The following is a 16,618-nucleotide window of genomic DNA, read 5'->3' as shown; positions in this document are numbered from 1 at the left end:
ACTGGTTGAGTAAGTGCCTATGGACCATAGTGGGATTTTTAGTTTTTGTCACAAAATCAGCAGAAAATCACAAGAAAATGGGGATGACCATTTTTGAGAGTAGGTATCCTTCCTGTTACAGTGAGGAAGAAACTGTCAAATGTTTGTGAGCCTGGGCTCTTTGTGCAGATTTAGCTTGTTGCAGCTCAGGGCCTTTCGTGAGTTTCAGGCACTCCTAGTGGATCCAGGTGGCTCTCCTAGTAGATTTCAGCAGACTTTGTGGCTCCTTGTGTTTGGCTCTGAATTCCAAAGGTCACATTTGCGTGTTGTTTGAGCCCTTATGACCCTTAGTGAGAGAGAAGATAAAATTGATATTTCCACTTTAGAGTTAAAGAATATAGCACATTTGCTGCTTTGTGTGATCTTCTTTGAGATCATGAAATTTTTTTTTCTGAGATGTGGCAGTTTTAATTGCTGTCAGTTTCACTTATAACAAATCATTATTGTCATGAAAAGTCTTTTGTAATTAATTAATTCCCAAACCCCAATCATGCTCTCTGAAATCAGTGGCGTTTTTATAGTGTTTGACAATTTATAAGGTATTTTTTCACATACGTTTTCTTATTTAATTGTCAGAGCCTTGGAGTATGTTAGCTAGTGTTTCCCACTGTGTAGGAGAAAACTCTGAAGTTTGTGGAGATGACGTGGTGGAGGTCACACAGCTGTCCCAGAGGGGCAGGAGCCTGGAGTGCTGTTCTGTAGTTTCGCCTCCATGAAATGTACCTAGCAAAAGGGGCTTGTGTTGCACTGTCAGTCTGGGTGCCTCAGAGCCCAGAAACACAAGTTGAGACTCTACATTGGATTATCTTCTGTGGCATGAGCACATTTTTAAATTGAAAAGTTCCACTGATGAATCTTAACTCCGTAGAGGGAAAGTGCTGTACCTTCTTCTATATATTTGCTTATGTTTTAGGGACTTACAGTTGGGGCCCTATGTCGATCATTACTACAGAGACTATCCCATGCTTGTCAACACTACTGGACAGGTGTGCACAATTGATCAAGGTAAGCGTTGGTTCCAATAAAGATGCTCTGAACGGTGTGGTGGCATTTGCTTGTGTCTTTCTCAGTGAATGGCAGAGGTTGTATTTCTTACCACCAGCCCAGGGCCCTGACTGGTTTTAAGTCATAACCTCTTCAGCATGTAGGGGAAACTTCACCCTCCCTATGGGGTCTGAATGGCAGAAACTTGGAGAGTTTCTGGTACTTGGGATGCTCCAACCTGGACCTGTGTTATCCTGCTAGTAGCCACTAGTCATGTTATTTGAATTTAATAATAAAAATACATACAAACGTGTGTTGTATATATATGTATAAACTGCACTAGCTGTGCTTCAAATAGTCACATGGGGCTGGTGCCCATCATGTTGGACAGCAAGATGAAAATGTCCTACATTATCACCTTGAGCTAATGGGACTTAGCAGGGCCTCAATTCTTAGATTAGAGGTGGATCCTTGATATCTCTTGTGTTTTCTCACCTTTAGGGTTAGGCCAAAAAGTTTTAGTTAGACTTTTTTTTTTTTTTTTTTTTTAAAGAGAGAGTGAGAGAGGAGAGAGAGAGAGAGAATTTTTAATATTTATTTTTTAGTTCTCGGCGGACACAACATCTTTGTTTGTATGTGGTGCTGAGGATCGAACCCGGGCCGCACGCATGCCAGGCGAGCGCGCTACCGCTTGAGCCACATCCCAGCCCCAGTTAGACATTTTTATATAGTATAGTAAGATAGTCAGTTGTTTACTGTGACAGAAAACATGAGGCATTTTGGAGAACTTGTAGAAATGTTGTTTCGAGATGACATGTACTGTTGATTGATTTTCTTTTAGAGTAAAGTAGTATTGTCTTAATGTATTCTTGTATCTATAAATATTTATTTAATTTTAAAGGTCAAACAGGATTTATGCATCATCCATCTTTTTTCACTTCTGAACCACCAAGCATCTACCAGTGGGTGAGCTCTTGTCTGAAGGGCGAGGGAATGCCCCCCTACCCGTACCTTCCTGGAATCTGTGAACGAAGCAGACTTGTTGTCTTGGTATGTATGTAGAGTGCTGCCTGTCTTGTTGGATTGTTTTTTTTCTTTTAAATTAAATTAAAAAATTACATAGTAAAATGAACTTATTCTTCCTGTATACAGTTTTTGAATCTTAGCATATCATTACCATTGTTATCAGGGTAGAAAACATTTGCACCAGTCCCCAAAAGTTCCCTCACAGTATTTTTCTCTCTGGAGATGGCATTTTGCTATGTTGGCCATGCTAGCCTTGGACTGGAGATTCCTCTGCATTAGCCTCCTGAGCAGCTGAGATCACAGGCACACACCACCTCACTCCGCTTTCCTCGTGATTTATGATCATTCAAGTCATCACCATTGTCATCAGTTATTGCATTGTCACCATTGTCGAACTCTCTTGCTGATTTGCAGCCTGTCACATTGCTGTACCTCGGTTTTCTCTTGAGGATAGTTGGGTTGGTTCCAGTTGTTAGCAATTGTAAGTATAGCTGCTGTGAGCTATCACATAGAGCCTTTTGGGTGAGTGTAAGTTTTCATTTCTTTAGGGTAGGTCCCTAGGAGTGGGACTGATGGGTCATAGAGTAAGTGTATTCTTGTGTTTTTTTTTTTTTTTTTAAGAAACTGTCAACTGTTTTCCAGAGTGGCTATTCACGTCAGATTCCCACCAGCAGCATTTATGAGACTATTTCTTTGACTCTTGTCGGTATTTGGTATTGTCCCTATTTTTAGTTTTTGTCATTCTAATAGCTGTGTAGTGTTGTCTCTCTTTCTCTCTCTCCTTCTCCTTTTTTTTTTTTGCCTTCCTTTAATGGATGTCATGATATTTTGAATTTTAGATGTGAGATTTTTATTTTTGCAGATACTTTCTCACTTGTCTCATCATTCTCTTAATGCTTTTTCCCCACAAAAAAATGTTAAAGCCATTTTACCAGGTTTTTTTGTTTTTTTTTTTTTTTGCATGGGGTTGGGGAGATATTGCTTTTGGTATTATATTTAAGAATTTTAAAATTTGAGTTCAGGCCTTGAAGATGTGTTTTCTTTTTTTTTTTTTTTTTTTTTTTTTATTGGTTGTTCACAACATTACAAAGCTCACAGTCACTAATATGAAGATGTGTTTTCTTATGGAGTTTTTTGAGGTTCACATTTTACATTTAGATCTCTAATTTCTTGTGTTAATTTTATATAAGGTGTGACGTTTGGGTCAAGGCTTTCATTATCTTTTTGGATATCCAGTTCTTGGACACCATTTGTTGAATGACACCATTTTTGTACTTTCATAAAAAATTAGTTGGCCTCATCCTGTACTTCTTTTTCCAGGTCATTGATCTCTCTGACTGTCCACACTGCCTTGATTATTGTAGTTTTGTAGTTAGCCTTGAAATTGGTTAGTTACTACTCCTATTACTCTTTTTAAAAAATTATCTTTACCATTTCAGGGTTTTGTGTTTTTTTTTTTAAAGAGAGGGAGAGAGAGAGAGAGAGAATTTTTTTAATATTTATTTTTTATTTATCGGCGGACACAACATCTTTGTTTGTATGTGATGCTGAGGATCGAACCAGGGCCGCACGCATGCCAGATGGGCGTGCTACCTCTTGAGCCACATCCCCAGCCCCTCAGGTTTTTTTTTTTTTTTTTAACTTTTGTATATTATTCTTATAATCACTTTATAGTTACAAAAAATTCTGTGAACACTTTTTTAAAGGAAATACATCTTTGTTTATTTTTAGAGTTTAGTTTATTTTGAATAGTTAATAAACCTCAAACCTTCATTTAGAACTGGAAGGCATTGATGCAAGTGAGTCCTTGGCATGTGTCCTTCTGTTCCTGAAGCTGCAGCAGCTTGCTGAGGGAGGGCCCAGGTGGCCCTCTGTTGGGGGGTCATCTGAGCTTAAAGAGAACCATGTGCTTTTGTTCCCTCTCCCAAGTTAGCAGACTGCAAATGTCCTGGCACCCTACCCTTTTCTTTTATGTTCTTGAAAAGGGCTTCCCAAGCCCACATGTAGGCTGTGTTTTTTTTTTTTTAATAGCATTGGCTAAATATGCATATCATTTTAACCATTTTTAAGTGTACAGTTTAGTGACATTAAATATGTTCACATTGTTATGTAATCAACAGCACCCATACCCAGAACTTTTTTTATCCTGCCTAATGTAAATTAGGTAGCTGTCATACAATAGCTTCCCCTTTCCCCCTTCTCAGTCCCTGGTGACCTCCTTTCTGTTTCTGTGAATTTTTCTGTTTGTCCTTTTGTTTCTGGCTTATTTCACTTAGCATATTGTTTTTTAGGTTCATCTGTGTTCTAGCATGTATATAAATTACATTCCTCTTTAGGCCGAGTAGTATTCTGTTGCATAGAGGTACCACAGTTCACGTTTTCTTCTGCAGATAGCCACTTGGGTAGTGTAGACACTTGGGTAGTGTCTGCCTTTTGGCTATTTGGCTAATGTTGCACTGAGCCAGGGATATACAAGTGTCTGTTCAAGTCTGTGCCTTCAGTTTTCTGGATGTACCCCTGGGAGTGGAGCTGCTGGGTCAGGAGAGTAGAATGTTTGACTTCTTCACAGTGGCTGTGTGTGTGTGTGTGTGTGTGTGTGTGTGTGTGTATATATGTATATATATTTTAGTTGTAGATGGACACAATATCTTTATTTATTTTTATGTGGTGCTGAGGATCGAACCCTGTGCCTCACACTTGCAAGGCAGGTGCTGTACCACTGAGGTACGCCCTAGCCCACAGGGGCTGCACTTTTTATATTTTCACCAGTAATGCAGGAGGGAGGGGTCTAATTTACCCACATGCTTGCCAATCTATAATTTCCACCTGTTTTTTAAAATTGCAGCCATCCTCCTAGGTGTGAAATGGTGTCCATTGTAGTTCCCTAGTGACTGGCGATATTGACCATATTTTCATGTGCTTATTGCTAATTTATAGATCTTCTTTGAAGAAGTGTCTGTTTAAGTCCTTGACCATTTCTTTTTTTAGTTGGATCTGGACACAATATCCTTATTTATTTTTTATGTAGTGCTGAGGATGGAATCCAATGCCTCACACTTGCAAGGCAAGCACTCTGCCACTAAGCTACAGCCCCAGCCCTCCTTTGACCACTTCTGAGTTGTGCTTTTGTTGTTGTGGAGTTCTTACACGCTGGATATGATCCCAGTCCCATGCTCGATCTGCAGGTGTGCTATCGTCCTGGCGGTTGTCCTTTCCCGGTGTTCTCGGTGCTCAGCTTGCCTCTCTGGGCTTCCATCTTCACATTGTTTGTACTCACAGACCCATGACATTTTAAATAAGAATATTAAAAAATATTTCGACAGTTTTTATTGATGGGCTTTGACTTTGTCATGAGTTTATTTGCTTTAGTGTTTTTGATTCGATGTTTGGGTGAGCAGATATTTGCAATAACTTGTACCAGACCCTTCCTTCCAGCTTGTGGCTCTTGGTTATCGAGTCTCACCGTGGAGATGGTGGAGTCCGTTTACCATCTATCCAGATGAGGGAAGGGAAAGGAAGGAAGTAATCTAATTTTATCAGGGGTCTTTGTCTTCAAGGAACTTTGTTTTATCATTTAATACACCTGATTTATCTCTACTTTGATATTTTTGAATAATGTAATCTCAGCTAAAAAAACAGATTAAAAATATACTTTTATTATAGGCTAAATATTCTACACTTTTTAGAGTGATTCCCCCTCCCCCCCATATCTTATGTTCCTTTTTTCCTTAAAGCAAATACTGATATAGCTCTTTGAGGTTTAGAGTGACAATGTGGAGATTCTTAGTGAGTAGATGTATTTTGGCCCAATAGTTAATCCAAAATGGATTTGAGGTAATTAAATTTTAAAAATCTGTGTGTCATAATACATTGACTTGACAAAGCAGTATAAACCTTCTTTGTTTCTTCTGTTTTTTTTTTTTTTTGGTGAGCAGAGGCCTTATATATTAAATAATTACCTTCCTCTAGAGGATGACCTTGATTATCTGAATTAGTATGCAAATTTATTTGGGTACTGTTTATAAGTAAATATAATGTTTTAATGTTAAAGCCTAGATGAAATACTTCTAGATGCTTATTAAATATGACTAGGGTTATCTGTTCAGATGACTTGGAACAGGTGTTGGGGAGAATTTGGAGCAACTGAACCCTTGTACTTTGTTGGTGGGACAGCAAAAATGGTGCAGCATTTTGGAAAACTGGCAGTTTCTTTTAAAGTTTAATTTGTACATACCACAAGACAAAGCAATCCTACTTTTGGGTATTTACCTCTGTATGAGAAATGAAAACATGTGCTTGCACAAAGACCTTAATCGAATGCTTAAAGCAGTTTTTCTCATATCTGTTATGAACTGGAAACAACCCGAGTGTCCCTTGGTTTTCAGTAAGTAAGCAGAGTTTTGTGTATCTGTATAATGGCATATTCCTTAGCAGCGACAGGATCAAACCACTGACCCTCACAGTAACGTGTTTGTGTGCCATCTTGCTCACGTGGGGCCCAGAGGACCACGTGGACTATGATCCCTTCTATATCATGTGGTAGGGCGGACAGGACTGTGGGGCAAGGAACAGCTGAGCAGTTTCCAGGGCGGGTGTAGTTGACAAGAAGGGGCAGAAGGAGTGTTCTGTTGTGGTGCAGATATTCCATATTGTGAGTCAGATTGGCACTGTGGTTGTATAACATCTGTTCAAACTTATAGCGTTGCACACCTGAAATGGATGAATTTCCTACCTTATGATTTTTCCTAATTATATTTCAGTGGTTTAAAAAAAATAACCATTTCTTGTTTTTTTATACAGAGTGTTGCACTCTACATCCTTGGTGATGAGAGCTCTGTTTCTGAGGAGGCCTCCCAGTATTTATCCAAAATAACTTTAGGTAAGTTGGTATAATAACAGGCCTATGAAAATAAATTTTATAAATGTGAATATTGGAATTGAAATAAAATGTTCATAAGCGTTTGCTTTAGAGGCTGTCTTGCCTCTGGTACTTTTCTAGTTTATATTCCATAAGTGATTTTTTAGATACCAGAATTACTTAGAATCTTTTATTTTCAGTGTGTCTAAAAAGGACTATGTTAGCCTCGAGGAAGACATTAAACTTTGGCTTTGCCATAGTACTGTGCATTTTATTATTTTATGAGTGGTTTGTTTGTGAATTCTCATTTCCAGAATGATTATCAAAATAAAATTTTATTGTCTTTTAGCTCCCCAAAAGTCACAAGTGGACCAAGAAGAAAACAGGTCTTTTATTCTGTTTGAACTTTTGTGTTTAAATTTAAAACAGTATTGTTTTACTGTTCTATTTAATAACTTTGCTTTTTCTTCTCCTACAGTTTTAGTTTCCGTCATGCTACATCAGTTTCTAGCCTAGCTGAAAAGTTAGTTGTCTGGATGACAAGTGTAGGTAAGAACCCCTCTGTTACCCCCCTGACTGGTCCTGCATCCCCCAAGCCTGCTGGGACTGGGGCAGGAGGGAGGGGCTCTGGCTTTAGGGCAGGTCTTAGATTGTGATTGCTCTTCTCCAGGCCTGCTTCCTTTGCTGGTGATTTCACCATCTCTGCGTCAGAATAACTGGGGGACCTGCTTTTTATCCTCAGCACCTTGAAGTCCTCATTATTCACTGTGGGCCAGTTGAGGCTGTATCTGTGGAAACTTTAACCACTGTTCGTTCAAACTTGAAGCCTTGTGATGCTCTGGTATCAGAAATAGGTATTTCTGGCAAAGTCTGAAATTAATTGTATAAATGGTACAAGAATGCTTTTGAAGGCTGAAGGCTGAAGATTTTAGGCACCATGATGACATTCTCTGGAAAAGAGGAAAGAGTTCTGTGTTTTCTGTTCTCCAAACCTGTGTTTCTAGGTTTTAAATTAACTAAAATATTAAAGAAGTGTTTTCAGAAACAGTTGGAAAAACAAAATTAATAATTGCTGATATGAGTATATGATTAAAAATATATGAGGGTGTTGTATAGAGTTCTGTGTTAAAAAATAGTGCTTTAGTGAATATTTCAGATGTTTCTGAAATCTTTTTATTTTTTTGGTTGTGCTGGAGATTGAATCCAGGGCCTTATGTAAGCAAGGAAAGGACTCTTAAAACTAAGCTGCAGCCCTAGCCTGATGTTTCTGAACTCATATCTGAACTATACAGGGCCATCTTTCCTGGTTGTTTTTTATATGCCATTTTGAAAATGAAAATAATTGTTTTAGACTTTACATACTTACGCCAGAAAATATTGGCTGAGTTCTGTCTGTATCATCTAATGTTTAGTGAAAGTGTTATTCTCAAATAAGGAAACATTTTTCATTTCAATAATTGATCAACTTTCTAAACCTTGAATAATGCATAGCTTTATAAAATTTAGAAACTCACTATGGGAAAAGAAGTTTGCATTAGTCTGAGGATTCAAAAAATTAAATATGAAGTATATTATAAAAGAGAGTGAAATATGTATATTTAGTTTAGAGAATTAACCTGAAAGCAAGTATTGCTATCCTTATCGTGAAGCTTTGATGGGAGGGAATACTGACGTGGAGTTGAGGGTCCTGCTCTCTGCTGCTGGGTGGAATCCTCCACACCTCACTACCCACCTACCTATCTGCTACCTTCCCCTGCTTTTCTTCATAGTTCTGTAGTTTTTTTCGAGGGCAGGGGCAGGGGCTGGTGGGCCCTGGGGATTGAACTCAGGGGCACTTGACCATTGAGCCACATCTCCAGCCCTATTTTGTATTTTATTTAGAGACAGGATCTCACTGAGTTGCTTAGCACCATGCTTTTGCTGAGGCTGGCTTTGAACTCGAAATTCTCCTGCCTCAGCTTCCCGAGCTGCTGGGATTACAGGCGCGTGCCACTGTGCCCGGCTTTTGCATTTTTATGTGTTGCTTTATATGGTATGTTATTGAACCTTATGTAAATAAATACTCACCCATGCTAACTCCTGTAGCAGTGCCTGGAGTCATTCTATGGCGACAGACAGTAGAACTTGGCCCTTCCCCCATCCCTTTTTTACCATAGTGACACAGTGTTGCTGTTGAGTATTTTTATATTTGTGTGTGGGTGTACAAGTCCTCTAGATTCTGTCTGGCTGTTGGTGGCCTAAACCAGGTGCACCTCACTACGTTACTGGTTGTAACAGTTGATACCACATGGGCTGCAGGTGAGAATTCCTGGTGCTCTGTGTGCTCGCTGGTGCTTAGTATGGATTGACTTCAGGATTGTCAAGGGAGAGTGAGATCATATTTGCCAGTGGTTTCAATTGCATTACCCTGACCACTCTGTAGGCAGAGTGTCTTATTTCATGTGTATTGACCATTTGTGGGAAATGGCTTTGGTGCTTTATGGTTTTCCTATTGGATTGTCTGTGTTTTTTCTCAGGCTTTTAGGCATTGTCTTTGATATCAAGTCAAGCCATTAGTGTAGTAGTAAGATGAATAAAATGAATTTCTTTTCTTCCTGTCAGGATAGAAGTGTATTATCCAGTCAGAGGATAAGTGGCAATTGGGAAAGTAGCAGTTCTGAATCACCACTGTCCCTTGTTCTCCCTTCCTTTCACCACAGGATTCACTGAGAGAGATTTGGAAACTCTTCCTTTTGGAGTTGCTCTTCCCATCAGAGACGCAATTTATCACTGTCGTGAGCAGCCAGCATCAGACTGGCCAGAAGCTGTCTGTCTCTTGATTGGACGCCAGGATCTTTCCAAGCAGGCTTGTGAAGGAAACCTACCCAGAGGGAAATCTGTGAGTGGTAACATAGGGCAGTCAAAGTTCAGTTTTAGATTAAAAGAAAATCAAAGTAGAAATGTTTTTTAAAATTTTTTAATATTTTTTTTTTTGCTGCAAATATACTTTTAATTTGTCTTTTACATGCCAGGTGGGGTTTATTATTAAATACATCTTATTGATTGTCAATTGGGTACTGGAGCAGGAGATTTTGTGGCTGTTCTGTCTTGCCTAGACCTTTTTACTTGAGTCAGGACAAGCACTGAATCAGTAGATGATCACCATGACTGTTTCCTTGTTTGTACCCAAATTAGTCATTAGCCACTTCATGATTATTGTATAGGAAAAATGAGAACACGTGTATCCTGAACTTGGTAACTATATCACCTTTGTTTCTCATACTTTCTGATGTGTTGAATGTCCTTTTAAGTAGGTATAAATATATCTTTTAAATTACATAAAACTGAAGCCCCAGGAAAAGATTTTTTTCTTTACTAGAGTAGAGAAGATGTCTTAAGTTACCCCTCATGAAATATTGCCCTTCAGTCTTTATCTGCTTAAGAGTAGGTCCTAAGAAGCCTAGAAATGAAATATTTCTTTATATCCAATTATCTTTTATAATCAGCTTCTCTTAGAAATGCAACTTGTAGGTAGCTATGGTTGTCAGCCATTCATTAATTATATCAAAATAGCTAGTAGGGAGGGTTTTGAATGTTCTTAACACAAAGAAATGATCATGATAGAAATCTCGCCACTCTGATCATGCCACAGTGTGTATATGTATTGAAATGTCACATTAAACCCCTAAAATATGAAAAATTATATATCAATTTAAAAATTTACAAGTTTTGTGAGCTGTAGCCATGGCAGAACACTATTAGCATATATGAGATCCTAGGTTTGATCCCTAGTACCATAATAAATAATTAAGAAATGTATGAAACTTCTAGAACTCTAGTTAACTTTTTTAAAAATATTTTTTTAGTTGTAGTTGGACACATTACCTTTATTTTAATGTGGTGCTAAGGATTGAACCCAGGGCCTTGCACATAGGCAGGCACTCTAGTGCTGAGCTACAACCCAAGCCCCTCTAGTTAACTTTTAAAAATAAATAGTACCTCATCAGGGAAGATTCAGGAATGAATCCCCTCCTGATGACTTATGTCCCTGAGGAAACAGTGGGGATTTGGCTCATCTCTTAGTAGTGTTGGAATTGTCACATAGAAATTAGTCCATTAGGTCTTGGGCCCTTAATGAGTCTTCAGCACCTGCGTGAAAACTTACTCCCAACCCCAGAGTTGCCTCAGTCCCGTGCCAGAATGTTTCCTTGGGGATTCCATCTTCAGCAGGGTGCAATACATCTCTTTAAATGTGTACCAAAATATCCGTTCTTAACAAGAAACACATTTTATTAACAATACGTTCTTTCCCTGACCAAAAATCGTCTTCAGTATTTTTTTTTATAAGAGGGAGTATTTCATCACCATTAACAATTACTTAAATGTCGTCATGTAATCTCACCCAAATTCAATTTGTTCAGTTATTCCAAGGTACATTTTGTAACATGAGCTATCTGGGCTTGTATTTTCTGGGTAACTCTCACTCCTGACGTACTGTCATGTGTCACCCAACAAAGAATGTGTTCTGAGAGATGTGTCACTAGGCAGTTCTGTTGTAAAACACCTTGGTACTCATGGCTAGTGCCAGTGTTCTTTTAAGGGATCACTGTCTGTTTGTGATCTGTTGTGAAGGAGCTGTGCTTATGCAGGGCTTGACTATGGCTTCCTTGAAAATTAAATCCCCCCAGAGCAACCATAGTGAATTGGTATGAACTAACAGTGATAATCTGTTCATATTGGTTATTTTTTTTTCATTCTAACGTTGTTGCTTCCACATTAAGTGTAGCAAAAGTTTAATAACATTTTCAAGTGAGATTTAATTTTTTGCTAAAGGCTTATATAACTCTTCTTGGAAACAAGTGGAAGAATCCCATGTGAATGCGTCTTGGTTGTAGTCAGACTGAGTTACATGAACCGGAGCGCCCTTAAAGCCCCCAGCAAGATTCTGAGGACAGGGTGGCAGTCAGTCCCTTTCTTCTTCTTCTTTTTTTAAGTTGTAGATGAACATCGTTCGTTCGTTCCTTCCTTCCTTCCTTCCTATGCTGAGAATTGAACCTAGTGCCTCACACATGCTATGAAGCACTTTACCACTGAGCCACAACCACAGCCCTCTTTTTAGGAAATTTTTATTTATTTATTTTATGTGTTTATTTTTTAGATTTTTTTAGGTGGACACTATATCTTTATTTTGTTTTTTTTTTGATGTGGTGCTGAGAATCAAACCCATTGCCTTACGCATGCTAGGTGAGTGCACTACCACTTGAGCCACATCCCCAGCCTCTATTTTTTAATTTTTTTTTTTTTTAAAGAGAGAGTGAGAGAGTGAGAGAGGAGAGAGAGAGAGAGAGAATTTTTTTAATATTTATTTTTTAGTTCTCAGCGGACACAACATCTTTGTTGGTATGTGGTGCTGAGGATCGAACCCGGGCCGCACGCATGCCAGGCGAGCGCGCTACCGCTGAGCCACATCTCCAGCCCCTATTTTTTAATTTTTTAAAAAAATTTATTTCTTAATCAGACACAGTATCTTTTATTTATTTATTTTTATGTGGTGCACGTACTAGGTGAGCGCTCTGCCGCTAAGCCACAACCCCAACCCCGAAATTTTATTTTTTAACCTCTTACAAAAGTCTTTCATTTGAAACATACTTAAGAGGAAAAAAGTGAAAACTGACCATTCTGTAAAGGCACTGATCAGCAGACAGAATTTAAGGTAGTAGGCGTGCAGTGAGCAAAAGTGGGCTCAGAGTCCACTGGAAATAGTTTCCTTTTTAAAATGGGTAGGGTGTAGATTTTTATAGTTTATTTAGAATTTTTCTGACTAACTTAAATTTTTAAATTTTCCCTCAGTTCAATAAAGAATGTTACCAAGTAGAGAATCGTGAATGCAAAGCCAGCCTCAACAAAAGTGAGGTGCTAAGCAGTTCAGTGAGACCCTGTCTCTAAATAAAATACAAAAAAGGTCTGGGGATGTGGCTCAGTAGTTGAGTGCCCCTGAGTTCAATCCCTGGTACACACCCCCATGCCCCCATCCCCCCAAAAGGAAAAAAAAAAAAAAAGAATGTTTCCAAGTAGGCACTATAGTGCTTTTAAAAAAGATCTGAAGGAGCTGGGCATGCTGGTGGCTGGTATGGTTCCACTAACTTGGGAAGCTGAGGCAGGAGGATCACTTGATCCTAGGAGTTCAGGCCAACCTGGGCAACATGATGTGTAGCCAGGGTCCCAGTGTACCCTGGGAACCCACAGTCCTGCTTTGGAAAACTTGTTTACAAACTGTGCTGGTGTAGTCATGGTGTATTAGCCGTGTGTCCTCACGTTCAGTAATTACCTGTTGCTGTTTGTTAAATTATTATTATAATGAAGTCTGTCACCCAGGTGCTCTCATCAGATGTTCCTTCAGGAACAGAAGCTGAGGAGGAGGATGATGGCATGAATGACATGAACCACGAGGTCATGTCTTTGGTGTGGAGTGAGGACTTGCGGGTGCAGGATGTGCGAAGGCTGCTGCAGAGCGCGCACCCCGTTCGTGTCAACGTGGTGCAGTACCCGGAGCTCAGCGACCACGAGTTCATTGAAGAGAAGGAAAACAGGTAAAGGAGCACATCCATTGTCTCCGGCCAAGTGTTTTGTTAGTTCTGAGACTCTGTTTTCTCTTCACATTTTTAGCATTTGAGGCTCTAAACAGATTTTAAAAGTCATAATGAAGTTAAAACCTAACCACAGTTTTTTTTTTCTCTTTTTTTCTTTAGTGGCACTGCTGGGGATTGAACCCAGGGCCTTGTGCATGTGAGGCAAGCACTCTACCAACTGAGCTACATCTCCAGCTCTCTTAATCACGCATTTTAATTTTTCATCCAGCCTCAGTAAAGCATACATGTTTTCAGAATACCTGTGGCAGTTGAGGGCATAGTTAGATCCTCCTCCTCTCGAAATACAGCAGTGTACTGTTTAGAAAACGTGAATCTAAAACTATTTTGGGGCTGGGGATATGGCTCAAGCGGTAGCGTGCTCGCCTGGCATGCGTGCGGCCCGGGTTCGATCCTCAGCACCACATACCAACAAAGATGTTGTGTCCGCCAAGAACTAAAAAATAAATAGTAAAAAATTAAAAAAAATAAAAATAAAAAATAAAACTATTTTGCTGGTAGTCACCTTCAGAATTGTAAACAGCAAAACACTGCACTCATTTTTCTGTGTCTTAATCAGGAATAGATTTTGAGTGTTTTTCTTTTAAACTTAAATGATTTTTTTTTAAGTGTCATAGGTAATATTCTACAACCATTTGGTTGAATACACTATAACATGTTATAGCCCTTTATAAATTGTTAGACTCAGTAGTAACCGGTGTCATGCCTGTGACCTTCCAGAGCCATTGCCCTTGGATACTTGAACTTAATTTTTAAGTTTTTATTCTTTTTTCTGCCTGTCTCTCCTGTCTGTCATTCCTCTGCCACTGTTTTCTAGTTTTTACTTTTTCTAAAGGCTCTGCTTTAGGGGGAGGAGGCCACCTGTACGTAGCACAGGCTACAGAGGCTCTGAGCCATAATTTCCATATGTAGCTAGGCACTAGTCACCTATAATGAGCAGCCTGAGGTTTGGACAAGTTGAGTGTGGTGCCTAGGAGTAAGGAGCGTGGGCTCCAGAGCCAGGCGGGGCCACTCTCTGCTGGGTGACTTTGGATGAATTACTGAAGCAAAGCTACCTCTGTTGCTCCCCGTGTGCACATGTCTCCCCTCTGCACCCAGTGTGATATATATATATATATATATATATATATCTTTAAAAATTTTTTTAGTTATAGATGGACATAGTATCTTTACTTTGTTTATTTATTTTTATGTGATGCTGAGGATTGAACCCTGGGATTCACATGGGAGAGGCAGGTGCTCTGCCATGGAGCCACAGCCCCGGATGTAGTCGGTATTTGTATAGTACCTGGAGTCCTGCCTCGCACACAGCGAAGCTCCGTACTGCGGGCCGGTGTCACTATCAGTGCATTGCTTCTTAGATGCTCATTTTTAAAAAAAAATTTGTTACTATCTCTGAAATGAGAATGCATCTTTTAGTCAATAGATGTCAGTTCACTTGGTAGCATTTTTCTTCCTTGGTACTTTGTGAGCTCATGAAGCATTTAATTAGTGGCATCTTATATTCAAGAGATACAGTATTCTTGTTATCGCTGTTATAATTTTGGGATTTTTGCAAGGCTGAATTGGATTATGTATAAGATTTCCACTAAGGGGCTAGGTTGTGGCTCAGTGGTGGAGCGCTTGCCTAGCAAGTGTGAGGCACTGGGTTCAATTCTCAACACCACATAAAAATAAATAAATAAAAATGTGTCTATCTACAGTTAAAAAATTTTTAAAAAGTAAAAAATTTCCTCTAAAAAATTCTATGGGAAGCAGCCTCTTGGCCTTTCCTGATCTCGAATAATGTGGCTGTTTTCCCAAGGAAACTTAGAACCGTAAAACTTTCCTCTCCATTGAACTAGAAAAGGAATTATATATGCGTATAATTACGAGGGGAGAGTGCTTATGGATAGCTTCATCTGCAGAGAGAATGTGCGCCCATTGGTTAGCTTCTGAAGGGATATTTCTGTGTTTTTAAATATAACTTTGAAAAGCATTTCTTAGTTACAAGTGCTACTTTCAAAATTTGGTAATATTTTGTCTTATTTTAAGGGCTTATATGGAAAGGAATTCAACATAGAAACAAGTCAGAGTGCTGTGTTAATTTTGTAGGAGAGCCCACAGCAACTGTCTGACCCTGGGGCATGCCTGCTGAGTGGTGGTCTAGTGCCGTCCTGCCTAGCCCACAGGAGTGAAACCTTGGGTCTGTGTCCCCAGGAGGCTTGGAATCCATTCACCTTTCTCTCTGTGTGTGTGTAAACCATGTGGTTGATTGCTGGCCAAAGAAAGGGAGGGGGAAGGAACCTGCAGGTACTGAGGGCAGCCAGAAAGCCACACAGTGACAAAACCTAGAAAGTACCTTATTTATCAGTCAGAGTAGAACTTGACATTTCTTTTTTCTAACCACTCAGGGAGTATTGGATTGGTTTGTAGGCAGCTTGGTTTCATTCAAAGCAAATATGAAACAAAAGAAAGGAAATGTATCTCCCCCTTAGAGTCTTATTGGGAGCAGGAGTATTAGAATGAGATATTCCTGTTTGGGTTCTGGGTTTGCCTTGTGGTGACTTTATCTTACATATTGCCTTCTGTGGAAGTGCCTACCTACTGGTGACATACTTGGCTTTTAAGTTTTTCATCTCTTGGTTTTTACTTTAATCATAGATTGCTCCAGTTGTGTCAGCGAACAATGGCCCTTCCGGTCGGGCGAGGAATGTTTACCTTGTTTTCATACCATCCTGTTCCAACAGAACCATTGCCTATTCCCAAGTTGAACCTGACTGGTATGTTATATTCAAAGGGAAAACACAAATGTGCTTCACTTTGTACTCTATGCTGTGTGTTTGTGTGTGTGTGCATACATGTATACACTACAAATAACACACTATTTAAAATTTATTTTGCATGCATTTTTAGAAATGTTTTAAAACCATGTTTTCAAAGTGCTAATGAACCTGACAATTGCAATAATTAGAATATATATCTTAAATATCCATCAATAACTTGAGCTAATATAGAACATTCAAAACATAAAAAGAATTCAGTATTTGTACATGATATAGACCAAAAACAAAGGAATCAATAAACAAATTCAGACTGAACATGG

General features: G+C 39.1%; 1 protein-coding gene and 1 non-coding gene across 4 annotated transcripts in view; one reads left to right on the top strand and one right to left on the bottom strand.

Annotated features, from left to right (window-relative positions):
- The window catches only part of Anapc1 (anaphase promoting complex subunit 1), an 81,954-nt gene that overhangs the window by 35,125 nt on the left and 30,211 nt on the right, over nt 1-16,618 (top strand). For all 3 annotated transcript variants that reach the window (XM_026380053.2, XM_026380054.2, XM_026380055.2), the window contains 8 exons: nt 953-1,044; nt 1,925-2,073; nt 6,850-6,928; nt 7,257-7,293; nt 7,386-7,456; nt 9,607-9,785; nt 13,262-13,476; nt 16,177-16,295. In XM_026380053.2, coding sequence (XP_026235838.1) covers nt 953-1,044; nt 1,925-2,073; nt 6,850-6,928; nt 7,257-7,293; nt 7,386-7,456; nt 9,607-9,785; nt 13,262-13,476; nt 16,177-16,295 — 941 coding nt within the window. The remainder of the gene's footprint in view (nt 1-952; nt 1,045-1,924; nt 2,074-6,849; nt 6,929-7,256; nt 7,294-7,385; nt 7,457-9,606; nt 9,786-13,261; nt 13,477-16,176; nt 16,296-16,618) is intronic.
- On the bottom strand, nt 13,636-13,708 carry Trnav-cac (transfer RNA valine (anticodon CAC)). Its single transcript has one exon. It is a non-coding gene; the product is annotated as a tRNA-Val (tRNA).

This window comes from Urocitellus parryii, chromosome 12 (assembly GCF_045843805.1).
Source record: "Urocitellus parryii isolate mUroPar1 chromosome 12, mUroPar1.hap1, whole genome shotgun sequence".
NCBI classification, from domain to species: Eukaryota; Metazoa; Chordata; class Mammalia; order Rodentia; family Sciuridae; genus Urocitellus; species Urocitellus parryii.
The sequence above is the reverse complement of the archived record's forward strand: the minus strand, read 5'-3'. Positions and strand labels throughout refer to the sequence as shown.